This window comes from Centroberyx affinis, unplaced genomic scaffold, assembly GCF_046629955.1.
Source record: "Centroberyx affinis isolate AG114_WGS23_722 - 3 ecotype Tasmania unplaced genomic scaffold, CSIRO-AGI_Caff_v1 ptg002860l_1, whole genome shotgun sequence".
Classification (NCBI taxonomy): domain Eukaryota; kingdom Metazoa; phylum Chordata; class Actinopteri; order Beryciformes; family Berycidae; genus Centroberyx; species Centroberyx affinis.
This window is the reverse complement of record NW_027280995.1, coordinates 93,702-108,321: the sequence shown is the minus strand read 5'-3', so window position 1 is coordinate 108,321 and position 14,620 is coordinate 93,702. Positions and strand designations below refer to the sequence as shown.

The window sequence follows — 14,620 nt, the reverse complement described above, 5'->3', positions numbered from 1 at the left end:
CGACACAGCCAGCACAGCCAGATCTGGGTTTGGAAGCTACGTGCTACACCACAACTGAGACAGTAGCTATAAAAAAAACTGTGCATGTAAAAGCTATACGTTAGATTGCCTTGGGGGAGTAAGAGCTGTTGTGCAAGCTGTGTCACCTGGAGACAAAGAGAGAGAGAGAGAGAGAGAGAGTCACCACCCATCACAACCAGACAGACAGAATAACAGAAGGCCAATCCACCTGTAGGGTATTATTTACACGCCATAATCTATTCTACTATGAACTGCTCAAACTGCAAACTGTGTCAGCTGGAGAGGATGGAGAGAGTGTGTGTGTCTCGTCACCCATCACAACCAGCCAACCAGCTGAGTCTGTGCTCAGTACTCATTGGAGTATTTACAGTGAAATATTATGCAAGTGTGAGCTATCTTGCGGAGCGTTTAGATGGTAGCTGCACACCCAGAGATGGGCCTTGAGGGAATGAGGCATGTTGTGCAAACTGTGTCACCTGGAGAGAAGAGGAAAAGTGTGTGTCAGCTCCCAGCACAACTGCAGCCAAGCCAGCCAACACAGCCTATAGGTAACACTTTATTTCAACTGTCAGGTGACAAAAAGTAGATGTTCAGCAGTCTCACTTCCCTATTTGTTGCATTTGCACAGACTATGTAACCCTAACCCTGACCTTAGCCTAACACTAACCCCAACCCTGCCAGCACTGCACAAGCCGAATAAAGTGTGATTGAAGGGGAACATGGTCCACGATGGGTTGAGAAAATTCTACCATTGTTGGGATTTACGAAAACCGTTTCAAAGCCCATTGGATGAGGTTTTCACCTGCCAGTGCTGATGTGTTTAGCAGCTACAATCTAAGCTACAAACTACTCTATAACTAATATATGGTAGCTATACATCCATAGTTTTGGAGACCAATACAGTAGATAGTCAACATTGTTCAGTTTTAAATTAAATAGTGGTTTGTGGTTTTGAGCCTTGAAGTATTATTTAGTATGTTTCCTCATATACCTGCACCTGGATGTAACATGACTAGGTAGCTACACTGGAATCAGTAGATACACTGATATTCTTTATGTGGCTAATGTGTCTGCCTTCCACTTTACCTCCTTATCCAATAGCATACAAGACTCCTTTTAAACTCTACCTTGGATCCTAGAGGCCTTAGCTTAGAAACTCTGCTGAAATGTATTTTTGTATTCACCATGTCTTCTTTTTATCTTCTGCTTATCATGTCTTTTTTTCCTTTTGAACCATCTTGTCTAAAAAAAACCCTTGAACCTTAATATCTGAATCCAAAATGTCTAGAAGAAGGCAGGTGAGGTAAGTGTAGACCTAATCTTTGGTTACCATACCTCCTAGTGTCATGAGACGCTCCGTAAAGTGAGAGGAGAGATGTAAGGCACTAAGCCTGTTGTATAACCATGGATTTAAAAGCCATAGATTGGGCATGAGGGAATTAGAGGTGTTAGGCCAACTCTGTCACCTGAGAGTGTGTGTCACCACCCATCACAACTCCAACCACAACCCAGGGAAGCCGCTTTTACGGATATAGCCATCATACAAGTTCCACTTTTTACATGCTTGCTGCATTGCTGCTGCGCTGTTGGTCCATCACAAGAGGATTTGGTTGAAATCCTCCATTGCTAATTCAGACTAGATGCAGGACTTCTGTTCACGGGCTATGGAGTCAAGGTACCAAACAGGAAGGATACTGTGTTATTCTGCATCCCAATCCGTTAATGTAGAGTTAAAACACTCTACATTATGTATTACCACATGTATATGTTCTCCTAACTACACAAATGGATGTGTAGTGAATGTGACACATCTTTTTTTTAAGTGTATTGACATCCAGTCAGTATGACCAAACTGGTTAAGTTAGCAGTCTGAGCTCTGTCTCTATACTGCAGGTGTTTACCGCACCTGTGTCATCACAACAAACAGAGAAGTTCAACTATCAGGCTTATCTAGTAATGAGTCTCTAGTTACCATGTCCTGGTCCCCAGTCAGCACTGCTGTGAACCCTGTAGGGAAGTGCAGACAGGAGGGCTACAATTAGAGAAGTACATGCAGAGGAACCACGAAAACGCAAACACAAAGAGAGAAGGACAAAGAAAGAATGCACAGTCATGTTTCCGTCTTTGTTCTGAGCAACTTTGAAATATTGCATCTGTTACTTGAGGTCAATATACGCATCAGTGACTAGGTACAGGGCTAAAGACAGACCAGAATAGAAAATAACAAGGTTATTGAGCACAAAGAGTCAAAGATCACCTTGTTTACATTCCTGCCTACACACATTGACCACGCACACAGAACACACCAAACTCTTTTGCCTTTAACAAGGTTATTCCTTGAACCTTAATCCAACTGGAAATACTACTACAAAAGGCTGCATTGCACCTCACACATATAATCAGCGCCCGAAGAAACATGCTAAAGGCTGGAAAAGTTTGTCTTGGATAAATCAATAAGGATCACCCGTCACACTGGCCAGTAACATTTTGAGACTATATCTGTTGAATGTTATATACAATCTTTGGTTCTTGCCTGTTCTCAAACTTTGAAACGGCTCTACCAAATGCTCTCTTGTAATTTGAATTCTGCTGCTCTTCTTGATGAATCACAAAGTTGATCCCCTGTATAAGTGAAGGAGCACGTTTTAAATTAACACACAGTACCTGATTCTATACAAATAAAACTAGAAATGAAATTGCATTGAGAACAGGGAGGGTGACATATTTCTACGAAAACTGTATATTCATTATTTTGGCAGGTAAAATATATTCACAGCAGGTAATTTTTTTAAAGTTTACCAGCCTTTGGCAAGTGAGCCAAAGAGTTAACTTTGGACACTGTGTATAATCCCTAACTTCATCACTTTATGTTTTGTTACGGACATAAATGGTAAGAACGATGCCATTGGTGAGTCAGTGCTAAGGCTAATCTGGACAATGTTTTTCCCTCAGACCGCATCTGTCATCTTTTTGTCATGGGGGGGGGGGAGTTCATGCACCATGTTGCTAGTGGAAAGGCTACCATCAAAGATTCATACGACCGACCCCTTTGAAGTTGTCCCTGAACCAAACATTGTTGCACACATTACTGAGCAGGACAGTCACTTCCCATGGCAACAGAAAACACAGAGAGAGAGGGAGAGGGAGGAAGACGGAGAGACAGGGAGAATAGGAAAATACCCATTTAAACCCATTTAAGCCTTTCAATATTCATGACAGAGGAGACGGTGGCGGCTCCCATAAAGTTTGGGACATTAAACCTCCAAAGAGGCACTGAGGTGGGTGTCATCCCTGCTCGCCTCGGACCTCAGGGCCCCAGATGAGGTGCAGGCTGGAAAACACTCAGGCAGGAGTCAAGCTGAACTGGAGTTGTGAGTCTAGCGTCCATGTTGTCTTGGCAACCTGCCTGACGGAGGGGGACAGAGAGGGAGAGAGAGAGGCAAAGAAAGAAAGGAAGAAAGAAAGAAAGAAAGAAAGAAAGAAAGAAAGAAAGAAAGGTAGGGAAAAAGATGGGGTGTGCATTTTGCAGATGGGGAGTGTGGAGAGAGGAAGAGAGGAAGATTGAGGCTGGGAAAGTGATGATGAAAGAAAGAAAGAAAGAAGGAAAGAAAGAAAGAAAGAAAGAAAGAAAGAGGAGAGGGGAAAAGCAAAGGAGAGAAGGGGAGGCAAACAGGATGAAGAGGAGAGCAGAGGAGAGGAGAGGAGAGGAGAGCTGGGTGTGAATGGATGGATGAGGTCCCGGTGCGGCGCCAGGCAGTCTGCCCGGCGGGGCGGCTCAATAGGCGGGAGCGGAGCGGCGACGCGGCCGGGGGAGCGGAGGAATGTAGGAGGCACAATAACACACAGCTGGGGGAAGGAATGGCGAGGAGGCGCCGCCAAATTGGCCTAACCCGGCCGAACGCCCGAACTTGCAGTAATTTGGGTTGTAGAAATGAAGTTTTTTGTTATATGAAGTCATCCACGTTAATAGCAATAATAAAGGCAAGTAGACTTATCCAATCAATGCATCACTTAGATACTGAGATAGAAGTATATATATATACGAGAACCCCTTTTCCCTTATGAAAAAAATCTATAGTAATCCTATGATACATTTTTAGATATATACTATACAAATATCGCAGCAAAACTATAAGTCCTTATAGGAATATAACAGAATACCATAGGAAATAAAAACTAATATAAAATATGATAAGGTAACTATAAACTCACCACTGAATATGATGGGAACATTACAGTGATTTTTATTTGATGACCAAGTAACATTGCTTTGGCTACTGCAGGTCAGGTGATTTTTTTTTTCTTTTCATTTCCCCATTAAGGTAGGGACGTTTTGTTTTTGTTTTTTTGTTGTTGTTTTTTTTTGGGGGGGGGGGGGGGGGGGTTCTAAGCTGGTGGTTTGGTTCAGTAGTGTCACTAGTGTCACTGGATTGATCAATAAAAGAGAGGATGCGCGTAATTACGCATCAGTGACAAAAGCGTTAAAATGTAATCCGACGTTAATCAGCCTGGTAAATTGTACAAATATCCCATCACCTTCGGCTGGATCAGTTACATAGGCTAACCTCCAAGATAGGCCTCTTATCTAATATTGTTTGAGATGATTGGTCGTACAGATATTAGTTAAGATTTTTTTTCTTTGTAAGGTGATGGTAGCCTAATGCGCTATTAAATGGTTTAATCGCTCTCTCTTTCTCTCTCTCTCTTTCTCTCTCAGAGACACACACACACACACTCATGCTACACGTACACACAGCCGTACACACACATATGCACGCATCCACACATTCTTTCTCTTTCTCTCTCTCTCTCTCTCTCACACACACACACACACACACACACACACATACGCATACTCTCGCTCGCTCCCTCGCGCTTTCTGTGTCTCTCTCTCGCTCGCTCGCTCTCTCTCTCTCTCACACACACACACACACACACACACACACACACCTCTCCTCCCGACAGGCAGCCCACCGCAGCGCACACAGAATGAGACACGCCTTTTTCTCGGCTCCGTTGTCGGGTCGGTGGGCAGCGGGCTGCCGGTGATTGACCAGCTTCTCTCCCTGATCTGTCAACCGGCTGGCTTGGCGCCTCCCCTCTCCTCTATAAATGTAGGAAATCTATTCATTCCCTTCACACCGAGCCTGGTGAAGTAAGAGGAGCTGTGGGGCTCCACGGGATGTGTTGACAGACTAGAATTAACGCCTTTCGGGTTATCTTATTCTCTCGGTAAATTGAGCCTGTATTAGAGTAGCTTTGCCGTGTTTACAGCGCCGTGGTAATCTCAAATACCTCCTGCTACCAGTAATTGTTTGATTTTTTTTTCCCGTTGCCTCTCTCTGAGCCGTTGGCTGTTATCTAAGATGAAGGCTGTTACTCCAGTCCGCCCCCAGAAGGACTCCTCCTCCAGCAGCAGCCAGCTCTCCCTGCACTATCTGTCGGAGCGCAGCCTCAACATCGCCCGGTGCAGGATGGAAGAGGAGGACCTGTTCTGCCTGCAGTACGACATGAACGACTGCTACAGCCGGCTGAAGCGCCTGGTGCCCACCATACCGCAGGATAAGAAAGTGAGCAAAGTGGAGATCCTTCAGCATGTCATAGACTACATCCTGGACCTGCAGCTGGCCCTGGAGACGCACCCTTCTCTCCACAAACAACAACCACAGCCACAGCGGACCGGGACCTGCCCTCCTCCCGCCTCCAACCCCAGCCGGACACCGCTGACGGTCCTCAACGTTGACCACCAGGTAAGCTTTAATTAGAGGAGAAGCCCCCCCCTCCCCTCCCCTGTTCCCGTTTGCACTGGGACTTACCGGGGACCCCCGTATGCCTCCCTGTGCCAGACTACCATCCGCCCGTCAGACTCAGACAAAGCGCGTCATGCCCGTTATGTGTCATTGTCCTTTTCAAATCCGTGTTAGGAAAAATAGACTGAAAATAATCAAAATGCAATGGCTACCTTACACCGTAGCCTTGAAAAATCGTGCGTAAAAAACGCATTTGGCGAGGCTTAGATTGCGCACTTGATTGCGGGCTTTATGATTTGCATGATAATGACAGTGTGTGTCAGAGGCCCACCTTATCCCAGGATAGGTGAAGTACCTCAGCCTGCAGCCCACTCCACTGCGCACAATAAGGGCTATTTGTTATTCAATAGGCTATAAGAGAATTTATTATGGGAGATATAGCCGTCTAATTTTCTGCTGCTTTGCTGTATATCATTTATTTTGCAGGGCTTAAGGCCTTGTGCTTATTTAGTGTTATCCTAAAAAAAACCTTTTACATGTTTTCTTTTGTAGAGGACGTCAATAGTCAAAAAGCCGGAGGACTCAATTTTATGCCGCTGAAATATAAGCACTGCATTGGTAAGTTGACTTCTTAAAATACCATTTGTCATTATTTAAAATGTTCTTTTATTTTTGTTCATTTCCTATCAGAGGTCAATCGTTTGGTTATTACTGGCCTATACGACTTATTATCACACACACCATGATGCGCATTAGCTGTTGGGCTCTAATAGAAAATATTGGTAAGTGATGGTCCTTGGCGCATCGTCATTAACTTGATTATAGTATACTGTATATACTGACAGTCTCTTAGTGCTTTGGGGAGGCCAGTAGACGTCAGGAAAAACAGTAATTGAGGAACATGAAATTGGCAACAACCTCGGAGGCAGCTGTGCGTTGCGCAATAACTGTCACTGGTGTAGCAATCTGGGAAGAAGAGAGAGGGTTAAAACCTCAGCTTGCCCTCTCTCTTTCACTCTTAACTCTCTCTCTCTCTCTCTCTCTCTCTCTCTCTGTCCCTCTCAATTCCATCCAACCTGCTTTACTGGCATGAATGTTGGATGAAGAGTATTGCCAAAGCATCTAAATACACCTGAATAAAAACAAGCCTAAATACATACCTATGACACATGACAGTAACAGCCTCTCCCTGTCTGTGAATGGCCGGGCCTGGTGGCAGGCTAGTCCTGGCTGCCTGCAGCTGGATCTTGTAAGCCTTGCCCAACAGCCTGAGGAGCTGTGGTTGTTGTTTGACCTGGTTTGTTTTGGGTTGTTGATCAAGCATGGCCTCTGTTTTGTCGGTGGCGCCACTCAGTCTGGAGCTCCGGGTTCACCCCCCTCCTCCTCTATTCATCCCCTCCACAGGTGTGCAGGCTGCACAGAGCCGCTCCAAAGCCAGCAAAGCTTCGCCAGGGACTCACACCCAACTGGAGGCACAATCACAACGGGGATTTCAAAACCGCTGGGAGGAATAAAACCCAAATAAAATCACTATTTATATCACCTTTTTTGGTTCCAGTGAACAGGGAATCTGAGAAACCCCCTCCACCCCCTGAAGTTGCCGTAATAACTTTATTCCTTGTCATTTTGAATTTTTTCTAAAAGGGCGAAACATGTGGAATCCCCTTGCTGTGAAGTTTTTGTTGGAAACCCCTTGGTCAACAGCATATGAAAACAGTTTGTGAATTGTGCTTAAAGAATAGGTAAAAACAACTCCAGTTTAAAGCTTTACTAAACAGTGGAAATAATTGTACATGTTTTGGACATCTATTGTTTAAAATAGATGATTTGTGTTGAACAGGGGTGTTATCCCTGGGATCTAAAAATGTTTAATATTGTAAAGAAGAACAATTCTGAGTGGAGACAATTAAGATTGTACATATAGAGAAACAAATGTTCTATAAATGTATGTGAAAGGAAATACTTATATGCTTAAAATAGACTATTGTAATTATAAGATATTTTTATTAAAACATTTTTTTGTTGTTATGTAAATATTGTGTTTCCACTTTTAAGTCTTTAGTGAATGAACGTGGTTATGCTCTGCCAATAACGTCCTCACATCATGATATCAGTTAACTCTTTGCAGTGTTTTGGAATAGTTTAATATGTAGCATGTCCGGCTCCATTGCAAAGATATTGAATGTGCACTGAAACAGCCCTCCTGTGTAGATAATGTGGTGGAGTTCAACTCCAGTTCCCCTCCTTTTCTTTTATTTGCCCTGCTCAGCTTTCTCTCGAATTGTTTTGTATTCATTAACTATTTCTATGACAACTTTGAACCGTTCAGAGCAATGGGTCGGTCTGCTGTTTGAGCTAAAATAAAAACAAAAGGCCCAATTTGATTCTGTAACATTGGACTCTTGTTAAAAGACTAGATCTGAGAGCTACAGCACTTCTGACAGTCTTTACAGTTTAAAATCTAAAAATCACTGCACAGCAATGTCTATTATATTGCAGGCTCTAGGTTTGTCTTTGTGCAGACAGTGGTTTTTCCTTGACAAGTTAATGATTGACACCATGAAATCATTCAACTTTGGTTATGAATTGATGAAATATGTGAACATTAACAGACTCCTTTTGAACCACAAACTATTCAGATAGGCAATGCTGTTTGGTAGGTATTAAATGATTTCCCTGTTGGAAAGTCAGCAGCCATTGTTAATGTAAAAAAAAAAAAAAGTACTATTAATGCCTTTATTTTTCATGACATTGAAACGCCGAATTTACCTCACCTCCCTCCTGCCAGTGCGAGAGGGCACTTGTACATTACTGTCAGCTGCACTGTTGGACTTGACCTTCACTGGCCTGTGAGGAGTTGTCAAAACAATTAAAGGGTAAAGTTTCCAGGAAGAATTGTGTCGTCTCAAGTTTTGTCTCAAGGGGCGTCTTGGTTAATTGGTTTCAACGCCGATGCTGTCATGAGAAATAATGAGGAAAGTGAGGGGAATGCAGTATAGCGCTGGTAAAACTCAGGATGAAGTCAGATGCCTTATGTCAGTTTAAGCATCACATATTTAGGGAACTGATTTCACAGGTTTTTCAGGAAAGAAGATTCTTGTTTTGTTGTTTTTTATTAATTCCATTATACACAAGGCCACAGCTGCAGCAGGTCCAGATAAGACCAGTGGCAGCCTAAAGGTCAGATATGAATTTGCATTAAACTATGGACCATGGTTTCATTCATTTATATCACTCCTGGTATCTTCCGTGCAACTCAAGTCTTTCCAATTCCTGCCTGTTTATGGAATTATCTGCTACATTACAAAGGTTAAGGTGGTTTTGTCATTGCAGCTTATCTCCTCACCTGAGATACATGCAGATGATTGGCAGGAGGTGGAGTATTTATTACAGCCTTACACATTTTATGAATAATAGAGGTATTGCAAACTGATAAAAAAAAATAATCCCACAAAAAATATTTGTGGGATTATGTTCACTGAACAGAAAAGAACAGCAGCTTTATTCATCTAATGGATCATTGATGAGGAGTATGCTTACTATACTATTTACAATGCACATCAGTTTATTTTCAAACCACTGATTGAATTCAGTTTCTCTGGAATACATACTGAATATGGCCTAGCTGAATGAAGGCACAAATGTATAATTTATAGCATTCAGGTTAGCCATTCATTTACATGTATATTTTAGGCGTTTGGCATTTATAGTTGATGCTTTTATCCAGAGTGACTTATCATGAGTGCAGCTGTAGAATAAGCATCAATTCTTAGTTTACTGGTAATAAAGAGAGCTGGGTTAAAAACTACAGCACTCAGATAATAGATGTAAGACATATTCCTGTGTAACCAGAATGATCATGTAGGATAGAAAAGAGCTAGTTCACGAATAACGCGAAAATGAGAAATGAGAAAGAGAAAAAGGTTTTTGGTAAATAATGAAAAAAGAGGGTATATCTAGTGAGGTGCTAATTACTGGAGAAAACAATTTCCAAAAAGTAAAAAGAAATATTCACACACTCTTCTTTCAATTGTGATGTTTATAGACCCCTAATGTTTCTGCATGAGGCTTCAAGTTTTCTTTACACAACACCGGAACATTTCAGTGGAAGCATCCAGAGCTGACAGTTGACAATATTTCAAATATTTGAAGTAAGGAGTGATTAATTGAGCTTATAATGTTGATGCTTCCTATTTGAAGCTAAAGTGTCTGGAAACCTAAAACTGTTTTTATTTGTTTTTTTGTTTTTGTTGTTAAATGAAATTTTTAGCCCTATTGTGGCACAACACCCACATTCATTTCCAGTGAAGATGGTAATGTTTTCTTCTGTTTTTTTCCAGTTGAAAATTGCATCTCAAATACCTTTGTTCAAATACAACAATTTTGAAATATCTGAAATATTCATTACCTTGACTTAGATAGCTGACAAAATTCACTGTTCTTAAAACCAAACAAATGCAAGCAACCAACCTATCTATCTATCTATCTATCTATCTATCTATCTATCTATCTATCTATCTATCTATCTGTATCACATTTATTTCAACACAGTTATATTTCAATATATATTCCTTTTTGCACAGAGCTGCAGTTTTTCTCTCGACAGCAGGTTGACCCTTGTAGTGTCCGTACATCAAACTGCTGAATGCGGGTTAAAGTGGCTGTTCGACACCAACAAACAGACAGAGAGAGAGAGAGAGAGAGAGAGAAAGAGAGAGAGAGAGAGAGTCAGGGGCCCTGTGGGTGTTACAGACACCTTTCAGACACCCTGCTCCACTGTGGCCATCTGAGGACAAGGAGGCCAGGCCACCTGTGTGTGTTTATAGTCCACAGTAAGAGAGCCTGGCCTCGCTGCCCTTGACAAGCACTGTCCTTGTGATGTGTAATGTGTGTGTGTGTGTGTGTGTGTGTGTGATAGAAGGTAAAAAAAAAAAAAAAACCGCGCAGGTGGCCAGCTTGACAGTTAGACCTTCTTGATATGATTAAAGATATCCTCGGTCCCAGAAAGGCGCGACACAGGCCGTGCAGTTCAAGCCGGGGTTTAGCAGCCGTGAATGCGCGGCTGTTGAGCGCGTGCCGAATGCATTTTCCAGGAAATCCCACTTTTTTTTCACAGATAAATGCACAGATGCAGCGGAGGGTAAACCCACCGAAACTCAGCTGACCCATCTTTTCATTTGCTGAATAGAGTTTACCTACTTTTTCAGGCTGAAATAAATCTTCATGACATTAATTCATTAATTAATTGTGTCTAATTGATGTAAGTTATATGAGGACAGGGTCTTTTAAGCATGCTTTTATGAATGCTTTTAATTGATTTTTGTTCCTGGATGTGATGCCTTATGATGATTTACCCACTTTTTTATTTGCCACTACATGGAGTTTGTTTGATATATTTAAAGTTTAAATATATTGTGGCTTCAATAAAGGCGGGCTGATTCACTCTTGAGCCAACACAACTGCTGCAGGAAAATCAGTTGTACAGTTGTGTCTGAACCATAGATATCCACACATCACACACATTATTCCTCTCCAATCCAATTATTTCAGTCATGTGTTCAATTAAAATTCCTACTGTTCTAGCAACTGATACACAAATATTTACAGAGATTATATTGAATCAGCTGGTATTTCCAAGTAAATGCATTTAAAATGTGGGATTTCTTGGTGAATGCATTTGGAAAATAGGTATTCAACAACCATGCAACCTTGCATATACTGTATATACACACATATAAACACCAATTTTGTTCTACTGCATAATATTTCCTCATAGCTGCAGTGCTAATACAGCATCGACACAGGATTGGATACTCCTATTACAGCTCCATGATCTGTAGGTCTCTCTCTCTGCTTCTCTCTATTAGTCAGCACCTCGTCTTTCCAAATCGTTGCTATCCCTAGACACATTGTTCATCTCCACTCCTATTATACTTTTCTGCAGCCATATGTTCACTCATAATTCCCACTGTCTGTCTGTTATACGGCGGCAGCTATCGTAGAGGTGCCCCCCCCCCTCCTGCATCTACCCAGCATTAGTACTGCGGGATTTTCCAAATAAGCCCTGCTGGGAGCGAGGCAACCGTGCAGCAGCATGTGAAATGTGGGACTTTGTATAGTGGCTTCATGTGCAGGTTCCTCCCTGGTGTTATTTTCCACAAACCGATCATACGGTATGTTCAGTGAATTTCGACTCTCTCTCTCTGTGTGTGTGAGAGAGAGGCGGCTCGGCCTTCCTCGCCTTGTGTGCGTACTCCCTCGTCCAGATCGTGGGAAAGCATCACATCCTGTTTGATAAGGAGGCCCAAACCACATTGGTCAACCTGTTTCCACTGGGCTGGGGCTGAGGGAGTGGACCGGCCGCCCTGTGACCAGTCACTCGGAAACGTCATTATGAACACAATATCGTTATAATCAAAACAAGGGACTGGCCGTGCTGCGAGTAGACCCAATTGTTTGAACAGGTGTGTGTGTGTGTGTGTGTGTGTGTGTGTTCACGCATGCCTCTCATTTGTGTGCGTGCGTTTGTGTGTTTTTCCCTACGAGCACAATCCTAAAATGACATTCATGTGAGAAGATTATAGATAGAAAGGCAAAATTACAAAGAGGGATTTTGCAATTTGTAAGAACAGGCGACTTGATGATTAAATGTAGGCTGCTCATTATCTACCATTGTTTTATCCTCTTCTTCCAGGTAAAGCTAAATCTAATTCTGCCATCGCCACTGCCTGAGAGAAAAACTAATCAAACATTTTACATTTTTTGTTTGGTGAGGTTTCACACAAAAGAAACGCACTGCCTCCTAATTCCACAAATTTGCACAACGCGCCATGACACAAACACATAAAACGAGAATGCTCGCCATCGTCTCTGTCTTGAATTAACCTTCTGCATATGTTAAACTGCAATAACAGGTTTAGCAGTGGTGTCTCGCCTCTCTCTCTCCCTGATTTAACTCCACATTATGGTGTTCCACGGGGGCCTATATCCCCGCGTGTTAATCACTGCTCTTCCCAGCGCACAGAGAAATATATGGCGAGTGCTTGCAGAGGAACAGTGGAGGACAAAAACGTGCTCGCTCTTGGACACTACTTGATTACAGACTAATTGGTCTAGAGTGATTAAATATCTCATGCTTCTCACTAATTGCAGCTATTTAAAGCAGCTATTAGCTTAAAATGCCTGCCACCAACAGCCGTTTACTCATAAACAAAATGTGAGATGCAGCAGTTCACCTGCACTGTTCAGACTGAAAAACAAAAGATTTACAGGCTCAGAGCTTTGTGCTGCGGCGACAGATTTAAAAATTCAGCTCTTATTTTTTTAAGTGATACTTTACAGAATACTTTGCACTTCTTATTTTTTCTTAATCACATTTCTGAATAATGACACATTATTATGAAGTAGCTATCTATCTTTTTTCCCCCTCCTGCTATTCTAAATCAGAGTATGTAGCAGATGTACATTTTACTGATGCTTAATTTATCACAATTAAATTTTCCACATTCATATTACTTGTGATAATTGATGTGTAATTATTTCTTCATTTGGACTGCGTGCGTTGATGATTTGCAGTTAATGTTTTTAGATATCAAGAGAAAATCTGAAGAAAGTCTAAATAATCCCATTGCGGATAATTCATTCTAATTTACTATCCGCAGTCAACGCTTTACACTCAGGGTGTTTGGAATATAATCAGCAACACTTGAGAAGGACGTGCAGACTCAATGCGCTGATGTGATCTGAACCTGCGGCGGCCATCAGACACAATCACAAAAGAGTTAATGTGTGTACACCCACCAGTTTAGCTTTAGTCAGACCTCTTTCAGACCAACAACAAACAACTACGGGGGCTGAATGAGAGAAAGAGGGCGAGGGAGCGGGAGATAGAAAGCAACACAGTGAGAGGCAGCGAGCGGGGGAACAGGAATACAGAGTGTAAGAGAGATAGACGAGGGGGAGGAGGAGGAGGGAGGCCTTGCTTGGCATCGCCGGTGCCAACCGCGGCTCCCGGGAGACGGGCGATGAATTACAGAAATGAGATCTCAGACAAATGCCAAGCTTTTCCAAGGAGCGACGAGAATGGCTGTGCCCCCCTGGAGAACACAGTGATTAGAGAGGGGGGAAGCAGGGGTCTGCCAAGCCCCTTGAAGGGTCTGTGTGTGTGTGTGTGTGTGTGTGGGTGGGTGTAGGGGTGTAAGGGTGGCACTGGGACAACAGCCATGTCACAGAACATGACCCTGAGGTGCAGCCATCAGACAGCCAATATGGCGAGTTAAATACCGCTGCTGCATCAGAGCGGAAGGGCTCCAACTGCCTCCAATCAAACAGGTTTCTGTTCACCTAATGAGCTTAATTAATGAGGCTTAGTTGAGTCTTCTTTGGCTCCGAAAGAGGCGACAACGCGCCGCGTCGCCCAAAGAAGGAAATATCTCTGGAACTCAGGTGCGGCGGATGATGCGTACATAATACAATTCAGCAGGGGGTCGTAAACTGTTTTCGGCCCGGGAAACAAATTGGTGAAATCTGGAGGAATCCACCAGACACAGGCCTGAGACACATTTCGGGTCCCAAAAGCTAGTTTGAGAATCGTGGCAATAAGACAATAAAACAGGATGAGAAAATATACTGGAGGAGGCGAAAATTCAAATGGCTCATTTTGCAGCATCCTTGATATTTCTTAGCTATAGATAGATAGATAGATAGATAGATAGATAGAATAATTGTTTGGTTGATTGGTTTTGTTTAGTTTTAAGAATGACAAATTCTGACAGCTATTCTGACAGCTGATTAATTGATTGATTGATGGATTGATTTTGTCTGCTTTTAAAGCTGTGAATTCTGAGTCA

At 42.5% G+C, this 14,620-nt stretch overlaps 1 protein-coding gene across 1 annotated transcript; it reads left to right on the top strand.

The window, feature by feature from the left end:
* The first annotated feature begins 5,152 nt into the window (after positions 1–5,152).
* id4 (inhibitor of DNA binding 4) lies at positions 5,153–8,657 on the top strand. Its single transcript, XM_071536353.1, has 3 exons — positions 5,153–5,771; positions 6,324–6,389; positions 7,176–8,657. Exons 1-2 carry the CDS (start codon positions 5,388–5,390, stop codon positions 6,369–6,371), a joined length of 432 nt encoding a protein of 143 aa, XP_071392454.1. The 5' UTR covers positions 5,153–5,387; the 3' UTR covers positions 6,372–6,389; positions 7,176–8,657.
* Positions 8,658–14,620: the final 5,963 nt, after the last annotated feature.

Bases quoted from the DNA above. Each gene is read 5' to 3' on its own strand.
- id4 (XM_071536353.1), top strand. From the start codon at position 5,388: ATGAAGGCTGTTACTCCAGTCCGCCCCCAGAAGGACTCCTCCTCCAGC. The intron at 5,772-6,323 runs GTAAGCTTTAAT...TTTCTTTTGTAG, and splicing joins TCCTCAACGTTGACCACCAG to AGGACGTCAATAGTCAAAAA.